The sequence below is a fragment of the Bubalus kerabau genome, chromosome 3 (genome assembly GCF_029407905.1).
Source record: "Bubalus kerabau isolate K-KA32 ecotype Philippines breed swamp buffalo chromosome 3, PCC_UOA_SB_1v2, whole genome shotgun sequence".
In the NCBI taxonomy this organism is placed as follows: domain Eukaryota; kingdom Metazoa; phylum Chordata; class Mammalia; order Artiodactyla; family Bovidae; genus Bubalus; species Bubalus kerabau.
The window spans coordinates 125,784,530-125,805,665 of NC_073626.1; the positions used below are offsets into that span (position 1 = coordinate 125,784,530).

General features: G+C 39.0%; 1 protein-coding gene across 3 annotated transcripts in view; it reads left to right on the top strand.

Moving 5' to 3' along the window:
• The window catches only part of EPB41L5 (erythrocyte membrane protein band 4.1 like 5), a 163,467-nt gene that overhangs the window by 134,038 nt on the left and 8,293 nt on the right, over nucleotides 1–21,136 (top strand). For all 3 annotated transcript variants that reach the window (XM_055572910.1, XM_055572911.1, XM_055572912.1), the window contains exons 19-22: nucleotides 3,774–3,902; nucleotides 6,759–6,823; nucleotides 16,733–16,823; nucleotides 18,721–18,795. In XM_055572910.1, the coding sequence (XP_055428885.1) occupies nucleotides 3,774–3,902; nucleotides 6,759–6,823; nucleotides 16,733–16,823; nucleotides 18,721–18,795 (360 nt within the window). The remainder of the gene's footprint in view (nucleotides 1–3,773; nucleotides 3,903–6,758; nucleotides 6,824–16,732; nucleotides 16,824–18,720; nucleotides 18,796–21,136) is intronic.

Consider the following 21,136-nt stretch of genomic DNA (forward strand, 5'->3'; position numbering starts at 1 on the left):
AATTCTCTTGCTGTTTCTGTGATCCAGCAGATGTTGGCAATTTAATCTCTGGTTCCTCTTCCTTTCCTAAATCCAGCTTGAAATCTGAAAGTTCTTGGTTCACATACTATTGAAACTTAACTTGGAAAATTTTCAGCATTACTTTGCTAACATGTGAAATGAGTGCAGTTGTGCAATAGGGTGAACATTCTTTGGCATTGCCTTTCTTTGGGATTGGAATGAAACCTGACCTTTTCCAGTCCTGTGACCACTGCTGAGTTTTTCAAATTGGCTGGCATGTTGAGTGCAACACTTTCATAACATCATCTTTTAGGATTTGAAATGGATCAGCTGGAATTCCATCACCTCCACTAGCTTTGTTTTTAGTGATGCTTCCTAAGGTCCACTTGACTTTGCACTCCAGGATGTCTGACTCTAGGTGAGTGATCACACCATCATGGTTATCTGGATCATTAAGATCTTTTTTGTATAGTTCTGTGTATTCTTGTCACCTCTTCTTAATATCTTCTGCTTCTGTTATGTCCATGGTGTTTCTGTCTTTCTGTGCCCATCTTTGCATGAAGTGTTCCCTTGCGATCTCTAATTTTCTTGAAGATATCTCTAGTCTTTCCCATTGTATTGTTTTCCTGTATTTCTTTCCATTGATCATTGAGGAAGGCTTTCTTAGCTCTCCTTGCTATTCTTTGGAATTCTATATTCAGATAGATATATATTTCCTTTTCTCCTTTGCCTTTTGCTTCTCTTCTTTTCTCAGCTATTTTTAGGTCTCCTCAGACAATTATTTTGTCTTTTGCATTTCTTTTTCTTGGGGATGGTTTTGATCACCACCTCCTGTACCATGTTACAAACCTCCATCCATAGTTCTTCAAGCACTCTGTCAGATACAGTCCCTTGCATCTATTTGTCACTTCCACTGTATCATCATAAGAGATTTGATTTAGGTTTAGTGGTTTTCCCTACTTTCTTCAATAAGTCTGAATTTTGCAATAAGGAGTTCATGATCTGAGCCACAGTTGGCTCCTGGTCTTATTTTTTGCTGACTGTATAGAGCTTCTCCATCTATGGCTGCAAAGAATATAATCAATCTGATTTTGGTATTGACTATCTGGTGATATCCATTTGTAGAATCGTCTTTTGTGTTGTTGGAAGAGGGCATTTGCTATGACCAGTGCATCCTCTTGGCAAAACTCTGTTAGCCTTTGCCCTGCTTCATTTTGTACTCCACGGCCAAACTTGCCTGTTAGTCCAGGAATCTCTTGACTTCCTACTTTTGCATTTCATTCCCCTGTGATAAAAAGGACATCTTTTTTTGGTGTTAGTTCTAGAAGGTCTTCTAGGTCTACATAGAACCTATCAACTTCAGCTTTTTTGGCATTAGTGGTTGGGGCATAGACTTGGATTACTGTGATACTGAATGGTTTGCCTTGGAAATGAATACAGATCATTCTGTCATTTTTGAAATTGCACCCAAGTACTGCATTCCGGACTCTTGTTGACTATAAAGGCTACTCCATTTCTTCTAAGGGATTCTTGCCCACAGTAGTAGATATAATGGTCATCTGAATTAAATTTACCCATTCAGGTCCATTTTAGTTCACTGATTCCTAAAATGTCAATGTTCACTCTTGCCATCTCCTATTTGACCACTTCTAATAAACTTTAATGTGTGGACCTAACATTCCTGGCTCCTTATTGAGGTATAATTGACAAAATTTAAATACATTTAAAATGTACCATTTGATAAATTGATAGAAGTATACATTGTGAAATGATTCCTACAGTCAGATTGATAGTTAACACATCCTCACCTCACTTTCGGACACGACTGAGCGACTTCACTTTCACTTTTCACTTTCCTGCATTGGAGAAGGAAATGGCAACCCACTCCAGTGTTCTTGCCTGGAGAATCCCAGGGATGGGGGAGCCTGGTGGGCTGCCATCTGTGGGGTCGCACAGAGTCGGACATGACTGAAGCGACTTAGCAGCAGCAGCAGCACCTCACTTAAGTTAGTTTTCTTTTTTTTGTTTTTTTGTGAGAACGCTTGAGATCTACTCTCAGCACATTTCAAGTATAAAAAACAGTGTAATTAATTTTAGTCACCATCCTATACATTGGGTCCTCAGGATCGGATAACTTTTACCAACCTCCCCCTATTTCTCCACCCCTAGTCTCTGGCAACTATTCTACTCTCTGAGTTGGATTTTTTTTAAGAGTCCACATTTAAGTAATACCATGAAGTATTTGTTATTCTCTATCTGACTTAGTTCATTTAGCATAATTCCTTCTAGCTTTGTCTGTGTTGTTGAAAATGGCAGGATTTCCTTCTTTTTAAAGGTGGAGCAGTATTTCATTGTGTATGTATATTTATGTGTGTGTGTCTGTGCATTTTACATCTTCTGTATCCTTTCATCTGTTGATGGACATTTAGGTTATTTCCATGTCTTGGCTGCTGTGCATAATGCTGCAGTGAACATGGGGGTGCAGATACCTATTTGGGATCGTGAATTTATTTCCTTTGGATGTGTACCCAGAAGTGGCATTGCTGGGTCATATGGTGTGAACTAGTCATGACTGAAAAAGGATATAGGGTCTTCTTTCAATTACTGGGAACCATTCTGTAGACTTGGAAGATACAGTCTAGTACAAACTGGTGATTCTCAAACTTTTATATATATCAGAGTCACATGGGAAAGCTTGTTAAACATTCAGATTTGGGGATCCCACCCAGAGGCAGGTATGTGGAGACCACACTAAGAAAAACCAGATTAGAATAAGCACATAGTTAAATTTTTTCAAATCTGAACAAGTGATGCAATATATAATCCTGTATGTTGGCAGATGGCCAGTTTTACAGAACAAAAGCTATATCTGAGGCTAAGAAAATGTTTAGAATGAGTTTGTTATTTAGACCAGTGTTAAATGGTAACCATAGTAAGGACAGGGCTTCTCAGGTGTCACTAGTGGTAAAGAACCTGCCTGCCAGTGCAGGAGATGCAGGAGACACAGGTTCAGTCCCTGGGTTGGGAAGACCCACTCTGGTATTCCTACCTGGGAAATCCCACGGAGAGAGGAGCCTGGCAGGCTCTGGAGGATCCCCCTCACAGGATCGCAAGGAATTGGATGTGACTGAAGCGACTTAGCACAGCACATAGTAAGGATGATGGTGATGGTGATTGTTATTATTGATTGTCATTTATTTTAAATTAGGTAAAATATTGGCTGTAGTGTAGATAATTAAAATTATTATTTTCTCCCATTTCTTTTCATAATAATTTATGTTTTAATTATGATCTTCATTCAGTGGACTTGTGCTTTATTTTATCATTTTAGTAAGTTTTTACCTGAGAGTGGCCTCTTTGTGGCTAAATAACTTAAGTCTCAAGCACAGTCATCTACTCAGTAACAGCTCTAGGGATCAGCCTGTGTAGGGCCCGACCTAAAATCCAGTTGAAATTAATTACAGCAGATGGCACACATTCTTCATGTGTGGTTTAATTCAGGCATTTTTCCAGGGTGGTATTGTTAGTTATTCAGTTGGCTTAAAGACAACTTAAAGACAAAAGTTGGCTGGATGATTTTCAGGGGTCCCTACCTTATTTGTGATTACTGATCTTAGTTCGAAACCTCAAGTAAGAGCTGACTCCTGGAATAAGATGGCTGCCTGAAACACATGACTCCCTGGTTGTCTGACTAGGAACTTTCATCAGTCCTTTTCTGTTTCCATTTAGTTGAATCCTCTCAGAGTTGCTTACAGTGTGTTTTTAATATCCAGGAGGAAGTGGTGAAGTTAACCGAGAAATGTCTGAATAATGCCATCGACAGCCCAGTGCTGAATACCAGGAGAGTTCCTCCTGACTTGAAGAGTAATATTTTGAAGGCTCAAGTAGAAGCAGTGCAGAAGGTAAGCTGCCTTCACTAGGGTCCCACTGAGGTGGAAGGAGACCCTATGGAACAAAGAACACACACAGATGGTGGACATGAGTGAGCAGGCCAGAGAGGGTAAAACCAGGAAACATGCTCAAGGTGGCAAATGCCTTTCCATCTCTAAATTCTAGTCAGAGTAGATTAAGATGGGGCAGTCATGAAGTAAGAAGAATAAAGTTTTTTAAAAGTCAGATTCCTATTGAAGTGAGTCCCTAATCTTTTGTCACTTTTATAGCTGGAAACCCTAGAGTGATTTTAGGTCTTTATCAGTTCACTTTTCCTCCCACCCGTCTATCCCAATTCAGCAAAATTATTAGCTAAATAGCTCATTCAGCAAAGTTATTAGTCGTGTTATTAGCAACTGAGTGATGGTTGCAAGACGAAGAGTGGGTTGTGACATCTTGTGAAGGACGCAGTGTGTAGAGACCAGCCCCCAAGAAGTTAATGGCATCCATGCTCTCAAAATCGGCTTTTCCTTGGCCCTCCCACCTGTCAGATTTACCCTCTGTGCTGAAATAGCGCAGAAGCCTGTCTTACTGCATCCTGTTGTCAACGAGGATTTCCCAGTACCTTGTTGAGAAGAGGCTCTTCACCCATCCTGTCCCAGGCACACAGGCCTTGAAGAGAACTGGAAGAACTTGAGGAATGTTGCTTGTGTGCTTTCTGTACCTTTCACCCAAATACAAACATAAAACATAATGTTTACATATAAAAATAATTATGAAATAGGTCAGTACAGGCTCTGGAATTAGACAGCTGGAGTTTGAATCCTGTTTCTTATCTACCACCTACTAGCTTTGTGACTTGGCAAATTAGTTTATTTCTCTGAGCCTCAGTTAAATTATGTTTAAAAGGGGGTAATGGTAATACATACCCTAAGATGGGTTGTAAGGATGAAATAAAATAAGAAACACAAAGGCCATGGAGTGACTCCTGGCAGGCACATAGTGAGTGTTTAGCAGCTGTTGATCCCGATGCTGACACTGCCTCTTGTGGCAGCAGAGGTGGTGGCAGCTGTCGTCCCCTGATGTTTCAGTTGTATTTCTGAGTCTAGACTCAAACGAGAGAGAAATAACTTCAATAGCTCTAAATGAAAGCGATTTTGTTTTATAGTTTAAAATCATCCTACCAGGGCCTTCACTGTCAAGATTACTGAACATTTAAGGAAGAAATAATAACAATTCTTCATAAGCTCTTGCAGGAAATAGAAGAGCAGGGAGCATGTCCCAGCTCACTTACAAGGCTGCTTTTACCCCGATACCAAAGCCAGAGAGAGATTGTACAGAAAAAAGCTGCTACAGACCTAAAGTCTTAAACAAAATAGAAGCAGATCTTACTCAACAATTAATAAGCAGGGTAGTAACCATGGCCAAGAGTTTATCTTGGGGGAAAAGGTGGTTTATCATTCAAAAACCACTATAGTTCAACATATTAAAAATTAAGGAAAATTGTCTCCATTTATATGGAAAAGACATTCCACAGAATTTAAGACCTGATCATGATAAATGTTCACAACAAAATAGGAATAGAATGGAACTTCAGCTTGATAAAGGGTGTCTATGCAAATAATGTACAGCTAGCCTCATACTTCATAGCTAAAGTTAACAACTGACCATCCCTGTGTGGGCAATAATGGACTGCCTGCAATGCACATGGCTGCTAAGAACATAAAATATTACAGGTACTTTAGAAAAGAATTTGGTAATATATTAAACATACACTTTTCATATGACCCAGCAGTCCCACTCCTAGGTATTTATCCAAGAGAACTGAAAACATAGGTTCATACAGATATTGGTACATGAATGCTTCTGGCATCTTTGTTTGTAATAGGTAAAAACTAGAAGCGATCCAAATGTCCATCAGCAAGGAAACAGATAAACGGGCTATATCTGTAAAGTGGAAAGCTACTCAGTACATAAAAAGGAATGTGTTGATGCATGCAACACCATGGGTGAACCTCAGAAACATCATGCCTCTCTAAAGAGGGCAGCACAGAAGACAGGTGTTACAAACTCATCTATATGAAGCTATACTGCTGCAGCTATTGAAGCCCACATACCTAGAGCCTGTGCTCCACAAGAGAAGCCACCACAATGAGAAGTCCATGCAGTGCAGCGAAGAGTAGCCCATGGTCAGCAGCTAGAGAAAACCTACATGCAGCAACAAAAGCCTGCAGGCCAAAAGAAACCAGTACAGATCACGGCTGGCTACGTGTATGCGTTTTTGATGGGATTGCATTGGAAACCTCAAGGGAACATTTAGGGGCAGGGGACATGTTATGTATGTTGATTGCAGTGTTGATTAGGTACTCCTGTATATTTTTCAGAATTCATCATCATACATTTAAAATGTGTGGCATTTTGCTATATGTAAATGATACCTCAATAAAATTAAGGGAAAAACTGACTTCTTCAGGAAGATTTTTTTAGAATTCTCTTCTGAAATATTCAGGGAAAAATAAAAGGCCAAATACATAGCTTAACATCTATTTCTTCTTTTGATAAATTTGAAAAACTCTGGCATTGAATCTTTTTGGATTCTGTGTATATTGACCAACATACAGGTGGTGTCTTAAATCACGGAGAGCTGTCTAGTAAAGTGTATGGATTTGCATAGCTATGTATTGAAATGGGCACTTGGTGTATGAGTTCAGGTGTGAATAGGACTGCACTGGGTGCAGTTAACTGATATTTCCATGGATGAGGTGTGATTACCCCTTTCTAGAACAGAAGCAAACTGGTATTTCTATTTTTACTACAAAGGAATATAAATTTCTTCTTACTTTAGTATCATCGATAGAGATTTAATTTTTGTGATTTCCTTTTCTTAGGTTACAAGAGAAGATCGCTTATTAAGTCATAAAAATGCCAGTGTTCAGGATGCTTCCACAGACAGGTAGAGTGTTGGGGAGATGGATACTGAATACTCTTCCTCTTAACCTATCTTTGGGGGGTACTTTTTTTTCCCCTCTTTTCAAGTCTGTGACTACATGGTTTCAGAATATCTATTTGAAAGATAGTTTGACTCACTCTTCTATCCATTAATACATAGCTTCTTAAGCCCTACTTGTAGATCATTTGAAGATACTCCTAATTAGTCTTTTTTCATTCTCATTCTTCTTCATCTGATTGAAACCTTTGAAGATATTTTTAATGTTGTAAGGTACCTGGTGAGGAGTATTTGCAATATCTCTCAGGTGTGGCGGCTGTCTTGGTACCATCCTGTCAACACAGTGGGTTGTTTCTATAAACTTTGTTTCTGCAGGCTCTCACGTGACGCACGCAGGTGTCTTTACAGCCCCCTCTGAGTTCTTTCTGCCTGTCTTTTCTTGTTGACTGTTACACCATTTATTTATCTTACTAGATTTCTGCCCCCTGCTCTATGCCAGTTTGTTTCGTTCATCTCTGTGTATCCAGTGTTCTGTGCTTAGTTGGTGTTAAACATTGTTAAGTGAATATTCTGATTAATGCTGTTCAGTTCCAGGTGCTGTCATCAACATAACACTTAAGTGCATGTTTTGTATAGAGGACTTTACAGTTAGTACTCAGCAAACTTACTCACTGGTGATCAGGGTACAACTGGGATTCCAGCTTAACCTTTTAATTAATCCTAATGAATCAGTTTTCCCACATCATTTAAAAGTTATTTATTTATTTAGTTTGCTGCATAGGGTCTTAGTTGCAGCATGAGGGGTCTTTGGTTAGGCGGGGTCTTTCAGTGCAGCACATGGACTCACTAGTTGCGGTCTGTGGGCTTCAGTAGTTGCAGCACATGGGTTCAGTTGCCCTGTGGCATGTGGGGTCTTAGTTCCCTAACCAGTGATCAAACCTGAGTCCCCTTCCTTGCAAGGTGGACTCTTTACCACTGGACCACCAGGGAAGTCCCTTGCCCACAACATTTTTAATACTACTGTTATTACTGAAGCCTTTAAGAGGAACCTCATCATAAACTCATCATGAACTTTTTGCAAAGAGGGGAATAATGAAGATGTAACTACCCAGTTGTTTATCAGAAATTTCACCGAAGCTAGAAAGATGTTAGAATATCCAACTTCCAGATTTATTTTTCTTCATGGCTGTTGGTGTTTTGATCATCTATTTTCCTTCCAGCATTTGAGATGGATCCTTTAAAGCAGAAATCCCTAATCTTTTTGGTTCCAGGGACTGGTTCCATGGAAGACAATTTTTCCATGAACCAGGGGTAGGGGGGATGGTTTCGGGATGATTCAAGCACATTACATTTATTGTTCACTTTATTTCTATTATTATTACATCAGTTCTGCCTCAGATCATCAGGCATTAGATCCCAGAGGTTGGGGACCCCTGCTTTAAAGAATACTCACGTTCTTATATACTTTTATATATACTTGGGTCTGTTTCTGGGTCTTTTCCTTTTCAGTTACTCTGATTTTTCTTCTCCTTGCCATACTAGACTTTTTAAAAATTGCTGTACCCCTTTTCTAAAAGGTAATATTTCAGGCATACAGAAAGCTTTAGAGATTGCATAATACATATCTGTGCACCAGCTGTCAAGCTTTGTCACATTTTCCTATTTTGCTATAGTAGATTTAGATCATTTTTCTTTTATCTTTTTTATAAAGTTATTGTTCCTGTGCATTTATACTTTATAGGTGTGCAATTTAGTGCTTTTTAGTACTTTGACAGAGTTGTGCAACCCTTACCACTATTAATTCCATAATACTGTCATCATACCTAAAAGAAGCATTCTCCCTGTATGAGTCACTCTACTTCCTCGTCCAGCACCTGGCTACCACCCATCTGCTTTCTGCCTGTACTGGATTTTCCTGCTTTGGATGGTTCATGTAACGGGAATTGTACAAATATATACAAATATGTCTGACTTTTTTCATTTAGCATAATGTTTTCAAGGTGTACCCATGTAGCATGTTTTGGTACTTCATAGCTGAATAATAGTCGATTGTGTAGATATGCCATATTTTGTTTATCCATGTGTCGATGGATATTTCCGTTGTTTGTTGTTTAATCACTAAGTCATGTCCAAGTCTTTTTGCAACCCCATGGACTGTACCTTGCTGGGCTCCTCTGTGCATGGGATTTCCCAGGGTAGAATACTGGAGTGGGTTGCCGTTTCCTTCTCCAGGGGATCTTCCCAACCCAGGGATGGAAGCTGCCTCTCCTGCACTGGCAGGTGAATTCTTTACCACTGAGCCACCTGGGAAGCCCTTGTTATTTCTACTTTGTGGCTATTTTGAATAAGGTGGTTCTTGAACATTTACATACAAAAAATTTGTAGACTTGCTTTCAGTTTTCTTTAATATGTGCCCAGGAGGGTTGTTGCTCAGTCATGTGGTAACTATTTTTAGCTTACTGAAGACCTGCCAAACTATCTTCCAAGGCAGCTGTGGCATTTTCCAGTCCCATCCGCAATGTATGATCATTTCTGTTTCTCAGTATCTGAGATACTGTTTCTCAGTATCCTCGCCAGTGTTTATTATTCTCCATTTTAAAAATTATACCCATCCCAGTGAGTATGAACCACAAAACCCTTTGTGGTTTTAATTTTCATTTACCTAAAGAGTAATGATGTTATTGTATGGCAGAAACCAATACAACATCGTAAAGCAATTATCCTCCAATTTAAAAAAAATAATGATATTGAACATTTTTTCTGCTTTGGAGAAATTTCTGTTCAGATCATTTGTTTTTGTAGTAACAGCTTTATTAAGATACAATTCAAATACTATGCAATGCAGTTCACCCATTTACAGTGTACAATTCAGTGGTTTTTGTTTTGATATATCTGAATTTTAAAAAATTATCCATGGTTTCTTCATATTCTTTTTTAAAAATTGTATTTATTTTTTATTGAAGGATAATTGCTTTATAATATTGCTTTGGTTTCTGCCATACATCAACATAAATTAGCCATAGATGTACATATGTATCCTCCCTCTTGACCCTCCCTCCCACCTCCCCTACCCCTGTAGGTTGTTACAGTGCCCTGGTTTGAGTTCCCTGAGTCATACAGCAAATTTCCATTGGCTGTCTATTTTATATGATAGTGTATATGGTTCCATGCTATTGTCTCCATTTGTCTCACACTCTTCTTCCTCCCTGCCACTCATGTCCATAAGTCTGTTATCCATGTCTACATCTCTATTGCTGCCCTGCCAATAGGTTCATTGGTACCATCTTTCTAGATTCCATATATATGCATTAATATACAATATTTGTTTTTCTCTTTCTGACTTACTTCACTCTGTGTAATAGGCTCTAGGTTCATCCACCTGATTAGAATGGACTCAGATGTGTTCCTTTTACGGCTGAGTACTATTCCATTGTATTTATGTACCACAACTTCTTTATCCATTCATCTATTGCTGGACATCTGGGTTGCTTCCGTGTCCTGCTATTGTAAATAGTGCTGCAGTGAACATTGGGGGTACACATGTCTTTTTGAATTTTGGTTTCCTCAGGTATATGCCTAGAAGTGGTATTGCTGGGTCATATGGTAGTTTTATTCCTAGTTTTTTAAACAATCTCCATCACTTCATGGGAAATAGATGGGAAACAGTGGAAACAGTGTCAGACTTTATTTTTTGGGGCTCCAAAATCACTGCAGATGGTGACTGCAGCCATGAAATTAAAAGACGCTTACTCCTTGGAAGGAAAGTTATGACCAACCTTGATAGCATATTCAAAAGCAGAGACATTACTTTGCCAACAAAGGTCTGTCTAGTCAAGGCTCTGGTTTTTCCAGTGGTCACGTATGGATGTGAGAGTTGGACTGTGAAGAAAGCTGAGTGCTGAAGAATTGATGCTTTTTGAAGTGTGGTGTTGGAGAAGACTCTCGAGAGTCCCTTGGACTGCAAGGAGATCCAACCAGTCCATTCTGAAGGAGATCAGCCCTGGGATTTCTTTGGAAGGAATGATGCTAAAGCTGAAACTCCAGTACTTTGGCCACCTCATGGGAAGAGTTGACTCATTGGAAAAGACCCTGATGCTGGGAGGGATTGGGGGCAGGAGGAGAAGGGGATGACAGAGGATGAGATGGCTGGATGGCATCATTGACTCAATGGACGTGAGTCTGGGTGAACTCCAGGAGTTGGTGATGGACAGGGAGGCCTGGCGTGCTGCGATTCATGGGGTTGCAAAGAGTCGGACACAACTGAGCTACTGAACTGAACTGAACTGATACTGTCTTCTGTAGTGGCTGTATCAGTTTACGTTCCCACTGACATTGGAAGATTTATTTATTTATTTTTGGTCTTGTTGGGGGTCTTCATTGCTGCACCTGGGCTCTCTCTAATTGCAGTGAGTGGGGGCTGCTCTCTAGTTGTGGTGCACAGACTTCTCACTACAGTGGCTTTTTTTGTTGTAGAGCATGGGCTCAGTAGTTGTGACTCTCAGACTCTAGAACATAGGCTCAATGGTTGTGGCACATGGGCTTTGTTGCTCTGTGGCATGTGGGATCTTCCTGGATCAGGTATCAAACTGGTGTTCCCTACATTTCAAGGCAGATTCCTAACCACTGGACCACCAGAGAAGCCCACGGTTTCTTCATTTTAACTGCCACAGTATATTCATTCTTTTACTAAAGGACAAATGCTTGTTACAAATTAACATTGTACATGTTCTTCCGTATACACATATGTCATAAGAATTTTTTCATCTGCTTTCTGTGTTTTGTAGCAGTGTAAACTACATAGGACTAATCTCTCTCTTTTTTTATTTTTTCGGTTTGGCCTCCGGATTCTTATTCATTGATTTACAATATTATATTTGTTTTAGGTGTACAATGTAATGATTAAATATTTTTATGGATTATATTCTATTTTTACATTTATTATAAATTATTGGTTATATTTATATTCTTGTAACTTATGTATTTTATACATAGTTCAGTTGCTCAGTCATGTCCAACTCTGCAACCCCATGGACCACAGCACACCAGGCCTCCTGTCCATCACCAACTCCCAGAGTTTACCCAAACCATGTCCATTGAGTCGGTGGTGCCATCCAACGATCTCATCCTCTGTTGTCCCTTTCTCCTCCTGCCTTCAACCTTTCCCAGCATCAGGGTCTTTTCAAATGAGTCAGCTCTTCCCATCAGGTGGCCAAAGTATTGGAGTTTCAGCTTCAACATCAGTCCTTCCAGTGAACACCCGGGACTGATCTCCTTTAGGATGGACTGGTTGGATCTCCTTGCAGTCCAAGGGACTCTCAAGAGTCTTCTCCAACACCGCAGTTCAAAAGCATCAATTCTTTGGCACTCAGCTTTCTTTATAGCCCAACTCTCACATCCATACATGACTACTGGAAAAACCATAGCCTTGACTAGACGGACCTTTGTTGGCAAAGTAATGTCTCTGCTTTTTAATATGCTGTCTAGGTTGGTCATAACTTTCCTTCCAAAGAGTAAGCGTCTTTTATACATAGTAGTTTCTGTTTATTGATTTCCTAGCACTATCTACCCCCTCCTCACTTAGCTCATTTCACTGGTAACCTCTAGTTCTCTATATCTGCAAATTTGTTTCTGACTTACTTCACTTATATATTCATTTGTTTGTTTATTTTTTTAGATTTCGCATGTAAGTGATAAAATACAGTATTAGTCTTTCTCTGTCTGACCTATTTCACTAAACATAATACCCTCTAGGTGCATCCATGTTGTTGCAAATTTTCATTCTTTTTATAGCTGAGTAATATTCCATTACATATATACACACTACATTTTCTTTATCCATTCATCTTGATGAACACTTAGGTCACTTCTATATCTTAGTTATTGTAAATAACCCTGCTATAAACACTGGGGGAGGGCACATATCTTGTTAAATTAGTGGTTTTTTTTCTTCAGATATACACTCAGAATTGCTGGATCATGTAGTAGTTCAATTTTGGTTTTTTTGAGGAGCTGCTATACTGTTTTCCATAGTGGCTGCAACAGCTTCCATTCCCACCAACAGGGAATTTCCACCAACAGGGAATTCCCACATTCTTGTCAGTGTTTGTTCTTTATGTTCTTTTTGGTGATAGCCATGCTAACAGGTGTGCGGTGATGTCTCATTGTGGTTTTGGTTTGCATTTCCCTAATGAGCAGTGATGTTGAGCATCTTTTCATGTACCTGTTGTCTATTTGTATATATCTTCTTTGGAAAAATGTCTGTCACATCCTTTGCCCACTCCCCCCCACTGCTCACTTTTAATTGGTTTATTTATTTTTATTAAATATTGAGATGTTTGAACCATTTATGTGTTTTGAGTATTAACCCCATATTGGTCATATCATTTGTAGATATTTTTTTCATTCTGTTATCTTCATTTTGTCAGTGGTTTCCTTTGCACTACAAAAGCTTTTAAGTTTTATTATATCTCATTGTTTATATTGTTGCTTTTGTTTCCTTTGCTTTGAGACAGATCCAAAAAAAATATTGGTACATTTTATGTCAAAGAGCGTTCTGCCTGTATTTTCTACTAGTTTTATAGTTTCTGGTCTTACCTTTATTTTTTTAATCTGTTTTGGGTTTATTTTTGTATATGGTATGAGATGTTCTAATTTCATTTTTACATACAGCTGTCCAGGTTTCCAGCTGCTGTTATTGAAAAGACTGTCTCTTCCCTACTGTATGTTCTTACTTCCTTTATTTTGGTTTAATTGACCAAAAGTGCATGGCTTTATTTCTGGGCTCTCTATTCTGTTCCATTGATCTATGTGTCTGTTTTTATGCCAATACTATACTATTTTGATTACTGTAGCTTTATGGTATAGCTTGAAGTCAGGGAGTGTGATTCCTCTAGCTGTATTCTTTTTTTCTTGATTACTTTGGCGATTTGGAGTCCTTCATCTAAATTTCCATATAAATTTTATGCCCCAACCACTAATGCCAAAGAAGCTGAAGTTGAACAGTTCTGTGAAGACGTACAAGAGCTTCTAGAACTAAAACCAAAAAAAGATGTCCTTTTGATCACAGGGGAATGGAATGCAAAAGTAGGAAGTCAAGAGATTCCTGGAATAACAGGCAAATTTGGCCATGGAGTACAAAATGAAGCAGGGCAAAGACAAACAGTTTTGCAAAGTGAACACACTGGTCATAGCAAACACCCTCTTCCAACATCAGAAGAGATGCCTGTACACATGGACATCACCAGATGGTCAATACTGAAATCAGATTGATCATATTCTTTGCAGCTGAAGATGGAGAAGCACTATACAGTCAGCAAAAACAAGACTGGGAGCTGACTGTGGCTCAGATTATGAACTCCTTATTGCAAAATTCAGACTTAATTGAAGAAAGTAGGGAAAACCACTAGACCATGCAGGTATGACCTAAATCAAATCCCTTATGATTATACCATGGAAGAGACAGATAGATTAAAGGGATTAGATCTGACAGAGTGCCTGATGAACTATGGACGGAGGTTCGTAACATTGTACAGGAGGCAGTGATCAAAACTATCCCCAAGAAGAAGAAATGCAAAAAGGCAAAATGGTTGTCTGAGGAGGCCTTACAAATAGCTAAGAAAAGAAGAGAAGCAAAAGGCAAAGGAGAAAATGAAAGATAAACCCATCTGAATGCAGAGTTCCAAAGAACAGCAAGGAGAGATAAGAAAGCCTTCATCAGTGATCAATGCAAAAAAATAGAGGAAAACAATAGAATGGAAAAGAGTAGAGATCTCTTCAAGAAAATTATAGATACCAAGGGAACATTTTATGCAAAGATGGGCACAATAAAGGACAGAAACAGTATGGGCATAACAGAAGCAGAAGATATTAAGAAGAGGTGATGAGAATATACAGAAGAACTATACAAAAAAGATCTTAATGACCCAGATAAACCCAATGGTATGATCACTCACCTAGAGCCAGACATCCTGGAGTGCAAAGTCAAGTGGACGTTAGGAAACATGACTGTGAACAAAGCTGGTGGAGGTGATGGAATTCCAGCTGATCTATTTCAGATCCTAGAAGATAATGCTGTAAAAGTGCTGCACTCAATATGCCAGCAGATTTGGAAAACTCAGCAGTGGCCACAGGACTGGAAAAGGTCAGGTTTCATTCCAATCCCAAAGGCAATGCCAAAGAATGTTCAAACTACCACGCAATTGCACTAATTTCACATTCTTGCAAAGTAATGCTGAAAATTCTCCAAGCTAGGCTTCAACAGTCCTGAACCAAGAATTTCCAGATATTCAAGCTGAATTTAGAAAAGGCAGAGGAACCAGATCCAATGCCAGTACCCATTGGATCATATAAAAAGCAAAAGAATTCCAGAAAAACATCTACTTCTGCTTCATTGACTATGCTAAAGCCTTTGACTGTGTGGATCACAACAAACTGTGGAAAATTCTTAAAGAGATGGGAATACCAGACCACCTTACCTACCTCCTAAGAAACCTGTATACAGATCAAGAAGCAGCAGAACCAGACATGAAACAATGGACTGATTTCAAATTGGGAAAGGAGTACGTCAAGGCTGTTTATTGTCACCCTGCTTATTTAACTTATATGCAGAGTGCATCATGCCTAATGCCAGACTGAATGAAGCAGAAACTGGAATCAAGATTCCTGGGAGAAATACCAATAACCTCAGATATGCAGATGATACCACCTTTTTTAATGGCAGAAAATGAAAAGGAACTAAAAAAGCGTCTTGATGAAAGTGAAAGAGGAGAGTGAAAAAGCTGGCTTTAAACTCAACATTCAAAAAGCTAAGATCACATGAAATTCCATCACTTCATGGCAAGTATATGGGGAAACAGTGGAAACAGTGAGAGGCTTTATTTTCTTGGGCTCCAAAATCACTGCAGATGGTGACTGCAGCCATGAAATTAAAAGACGCTTGCTCCTTGGAAGAAAAGCTATGACCAACATAGACAGCATATTAAAAAGCAGAGACATTACTTTACTGACAAGTTCCGTATACTCAAAGCTATGGTTTTTCCAGTAGTCATGTGTGGATGTGAGAGTTGGACCATAAAGAAAGCTGAGTGCCGAAGAATTGATGCTTTTGAACTGTGGTGTTGGAGAAGACTCTTGAGAGTCCCTAGGACTGCAAGGAGATCTAACCAGTCCATCCTAAAGGAGATCAGTCCTGAATATTCATTGGAAAGACTGATGCTGAAGCTGAAGCTCCAATACTTTGGTCACCTGATGAGAAGAACTGACTCATTAGAAAAGACCCTGATGCTGAGAAAGATTGAAGGCAGGAGGAGAAGGGGATGAAAGAGGACGAGATGGTTGGATGGCATCATGACTTGATGGACCTTAGTTTGAGCAAACTCAGGGAGATGGTGAAGGACAGGGAAGACTGGCGTAGTGCTACAGTCCATGGGGTCGCAAAGAGTCAGACTGAGCAACTGAACAACAACGACAGTGTTTCCATCTATTTTTTAGGATTACTTGTCCTAGTTCTGCGAAAAGGCCTGATAGGCATTTTGATAGGAATTGCATTAAATCTGTAGATAGCTTTGGATAGTGTGGACATTTGCTAATATTAATTCTTCTAAGACATGAACATGGGATATCTTTCCATTTCTTTGCATCATCTTCAGATTCTTTCATCAGTTTTCAGAATATAGTTTTCAAAATAAAGGTCTTTTACCTCCTTGATTAGGTTTATTCCTAGATATTTTATTATTATTAGTGCAATTTTAAATGGGATTATTTTCTTGATATCACTTTTTGATAGTTTGTGTGTTGAAAAGCAGGACTAATTTCTAATTGAAGAGTTCGTTTTTCTTCTTCCTGAGGAGGCTGCTTGTGACCCCAGTGTCACGTCTGTCAGTCCTCCATGATGTGAACATACCTTTCTCTTCCTAGTGCTGAATTAAATGAGAACACTGTGCCCGTCCGTGGAGACTCTCTGGCTCTGATGCGAACCACACCTGCAGAAAGTGGGTCTGCTCTAAAGGTAACAATCACTGCCACTTTTTAAGGTTTCTCCTCACATTCTGCTGAGTTGAATCTTGGTTATACAGGACATCTGGTGAGTTCTGATGGACACCAGAACGTAAGCTGTGAAAAAAGCACTGAACCTCACTTCTCTAGGGAGAATCCTATTATCAAATCCAAGAGTAGCTCAGGGTTTCTTCTCCATTTTTGAGTTATTTGTTGTTGTTTTGTTTTTTTAGATGATCTCTTATTTTTGGTTTTTGTATGCTGACTCTACTTCTCTAATGTCTGAAACAGAACACTGCACATAGTAGGCAGCAAATAAGTATTGATTGATCAGAAGTAACACTCTGAGATTGTGTTGTGTTATAACCAGCTTATCTCAAATCCTACCTTTCTTGTATCCACTTGTCACACACAAACAAATGTTGTTTAGTTGCTAACTTGTGTCTGAGTCTTTTTGCAACCCCATGAACTCTCGCCCACCAGGCTCCTCTGTCGGTGGGATTTTTTAGGCAAGAAAACTGGAGTGCTTTCCCATTTCCTTCTCCAGGGGATCTTTCTGACCCAAGGATCAAAGCTGCGTCTCCTGCGTTGCAGGCGGATTCTTTACCACTGAGTTACCTGGGAAGCCCCACACACCCTTACGAGTTCAGAAATCATAGAAACCCAGTTCATTGCTCTGGGAATGTTTTAATTTGCAATTTAAACAACAAGTTATTTTTTTAAATGAACAGTTACCATTTGTTCTTGTATTGCATAAGCACATTTATCATAGAAATCTACCTAATATTTTATAAAAAGAAAAAAATTAGCAATTACCTGTATTCCCACTAGTCAAAAAAACTTTGATGTTTTAAAAAAGGAACCTAAAATATTTTCAATCTGGAGATTCCTTTCTGCTAATTAAAATCCTAAAATGATATATTAACATATTTGATCATTGAAAATCATTAGGTGGAACCTCAGATGTGTTTTGGAACAGAGAAGGACATTTGTCCCCCAGATTTATTGCATATTGTGTACCAGGATAGCATGCTAGGCTTTGAAAATTAAAAAACGACTGAAACATGACCTCTTCTTTCAAACTGCTTTATAGTACACTTGGAGAGAGGATTTTAATATGTTGTGGTGGAGATATGCACAGGCTCTTTCAGGGCTCACCAGGTCACACAGGGTAAGAAGCAGTGGGATAGGAGGAGGGAGCTATGAGAAGGGAGAGGACAGTTACTTCATATGTGGGATTAAAATTCAGTTAACACTGAACTGGCGATGTACCATGGCCTGAGGACAGACAGACAGAAATGTATAAATAAAGGGTACACCCTGGGTACTTAATGCTCTTATTTCCAGACTGGAGTTTCATCTTTTATCCTTTTAACATTCTTCCTATGCATCCCCCCAACACATACACACACACTGCTGTACAGAACTCTGTTTGTATAAGGTGCTTCAAATATTGATTAGACAAAAGTATCAAATAATGTTTATGGGGGAAATTTGCATTATACTCCTTTGTGAACATTAGAGCACCCACACGTGTGAATAAAGAAGCACTGGGACTTCAGGCCTCTCTTAACTTGCTGGCTCCTTGCTGGCTGAACCTTTTACCTCTATTCTCTAGTTCAAGAGCTGAGAGCCAGGACAGTCCTAAACCCTACCCAAGTCTTGCCTTACCAGAAGGAATAAATGTATGAAAATTCACAAAACTCTTTAGTGTTTTAAAGTTCTGACTGTAGGCTAGGTTCCCTCCAACACAAGTGAAATCACTGATAACTATGGCTCCTGAATGTCCCCATTTGTTTCAAGATTAACACCAACCAGGCATGGGTCCAAATTATACACTGCAAGGATATGGAAAAAGCCGTTTGGTGATTAATGGGTCATTTGACATCTGTGTATCTTGTCTTCCACAGGATGCTACAGATGAACTGGATGCCTTGCTGTTGTCTCTAACTGAGAATCTCCTTGACTACACAACCACACCTCAGGTAAAGATGCTTTAAAACAGGAAGATGGAAACATATTTCTGTTTGAAATTGTCCCTGCTAGATTCCAATTTTTACCTTGTCTATAATTTAGTAAGACTTTTCATTTCATAAATTTATATTTCAGTAACCACGTAGCATTGCTTTTCTATACTAAGTTCTGCCAACTTGAATCTGTGTGTCATTACATAACCACATGTTAACTGTGAACCTATTTGTAACTAAACTGAAAGTCCCTCAGTTGTGTCTGACTCTTTGCAACCGCATGGACTGTAACCTGCCAGGCTCCTCTATCCATGGAATTCTCCAGGCAAGAATACTGGAATGGGTAGCCATTCCCTTCTCCAGGGGATCTTCCCAACCCAGGGATTGAACCCAGGTCTCCCACATTGCAGGTGGATTCTTTACCATCTGAGCCACTACTGAAGCCCAAGAATACTGAAGTGGGTAGCCTATCCCTCCTCCAGGGGATCCTGCCAACCCAGGAGTTAAACTGGGGTTTCCTACATTACTGGAGGGTTCTTTACCAGCCGAGCTACCAGGGAAGCTCTTTTTGTAACATCATCCTATTAAACAGCATGAGAGGAACATGTGGGGGTAAACCAGCTTCTAAAGAGTTCAGACAATAAAGAATTTTAATTTAAAAATAAAACATTTACAGAAAGATGGAATCATAAGAATGGTTGACATTAAACACATTGATCTTTTTTTTTTTTTTTTTTTTTTTTTTTTTAATTTTATTTTATTTTTAAACTTTACATAACTGTATTAGATTTGCCAAATATCAAAATGAATCCGCCACAGGTATACATGTGTTCCCCATCCTGAACCCTCCTCCCGATCTTTATTTGAGTTTGGGAGGTACTGTGTTAAGTACTGTGTGTGCATGCTAAGTCATGTCCAACTGTGAGCATGATACAAATAAAAAACAGTCCCTTCCCTCCAGAGACATGGAGACTAGTTGGGATGGAAGGTACACAGAAGCCTCATTTAGTGCTTAATGACTCATGTACTAGGACTGCTGTGACATCACCTGAAGGCTTAGGAGTTCAGGTGGTACTCAGGTGTGTGTGTGCATCACTGGAGAGCGTAAGAAAGCACAGACCACTGGTCTCCACCCTCGGAGTTTCTGACATGGTATGTGTGGGGTGGAGCCTGAGAAGCTGCATTTCTGACCATTCCCGGGGGTTCAGATGTGGGCCAGTAACCACCAGCTGATATCAGTAAACACAGAGACTTTACCAGATGCACAAACAGAAAATACAAGCGATGTTGGCGGTATTGGGCCACAATAATCCTTTAACCAGATAAAAGAGGTAACTTCTAAGACTAATGAAAAAATAGCCTGAAGCTGAAGAAGGAATCCTTGGGGCCCAGCTCAGAACACTTATTGTGTGTCTATGCTTTCTCACAGGTGGGTGGGTGATACAGTGATGAAAATGAATTTCATTAAAAGCATTTTCTATCACTAGTATATTTTTACTTACCTGCAAATTTAAGTGTTCTCTTTGTTTTAAATAAAAATGTTGAATATGATGCATTTTAGATTGTGCATATAAGCTTTCCTACTATACTTACTAATTTATAGTTATTAGAACTGTAATACTCTTCTAATAAATTGAGCTTTTTAAGTGATTTTGATATGTGATGAGGCCAGTCCAGCACCATTATGCTGATATTTTGCTGTTTTTGATTGTTAGTTCTTTCAGATGGTTTTTAGAATAACTTTGTCAAGTTTTGCTCCCTTGAAAGCCTTTGAAGTTTTAATTATGATTGTATTGAATCCATAAATTAACTTGAGGAAAGAACTGATAATATTTGTGATTATCTTCTTGGCCAAGAGTATAATGTTTTTCTCATCCAAGATTTCCTGTTTCTCCTAAAAGTTATGTAGTTGTAGTCTCCCCAATATAAATTTTTTGTTTTCCTATTTTTGTTATTTCCAGACCCTTTATGGTTCTTTTGCTAGTAACATTTTTTACCCATTAAAGAATTTAGGACTTAACAGAGAATAGTCTGAAATGTCCTCTGCAAGTCTTCTCTGTTCTATGTTAGGTTAAATCCTAAATGCTTAATAGTTTTGTTGATGTTGTGAATGGTATTTAATTTTTTACTATTGAATTCGTAAGTTGATTTTGTGTTTAGGAAACTTGCTGAGTTATTTGCAGTAGTCATTCTGCTGATTCTCTCAAATATTCTGTCAGTTTCTGGGGTGTGTTTAGTATCTCTGTCTGCAATTATTGGTTAATCCATTTCTTAACCTATTGTTGGATCTTTCAATTTTGTGTATATTTTGAAGATAGATGCATGTTTGTTGATTGTAATTATACTTTCTTGAGCTCCT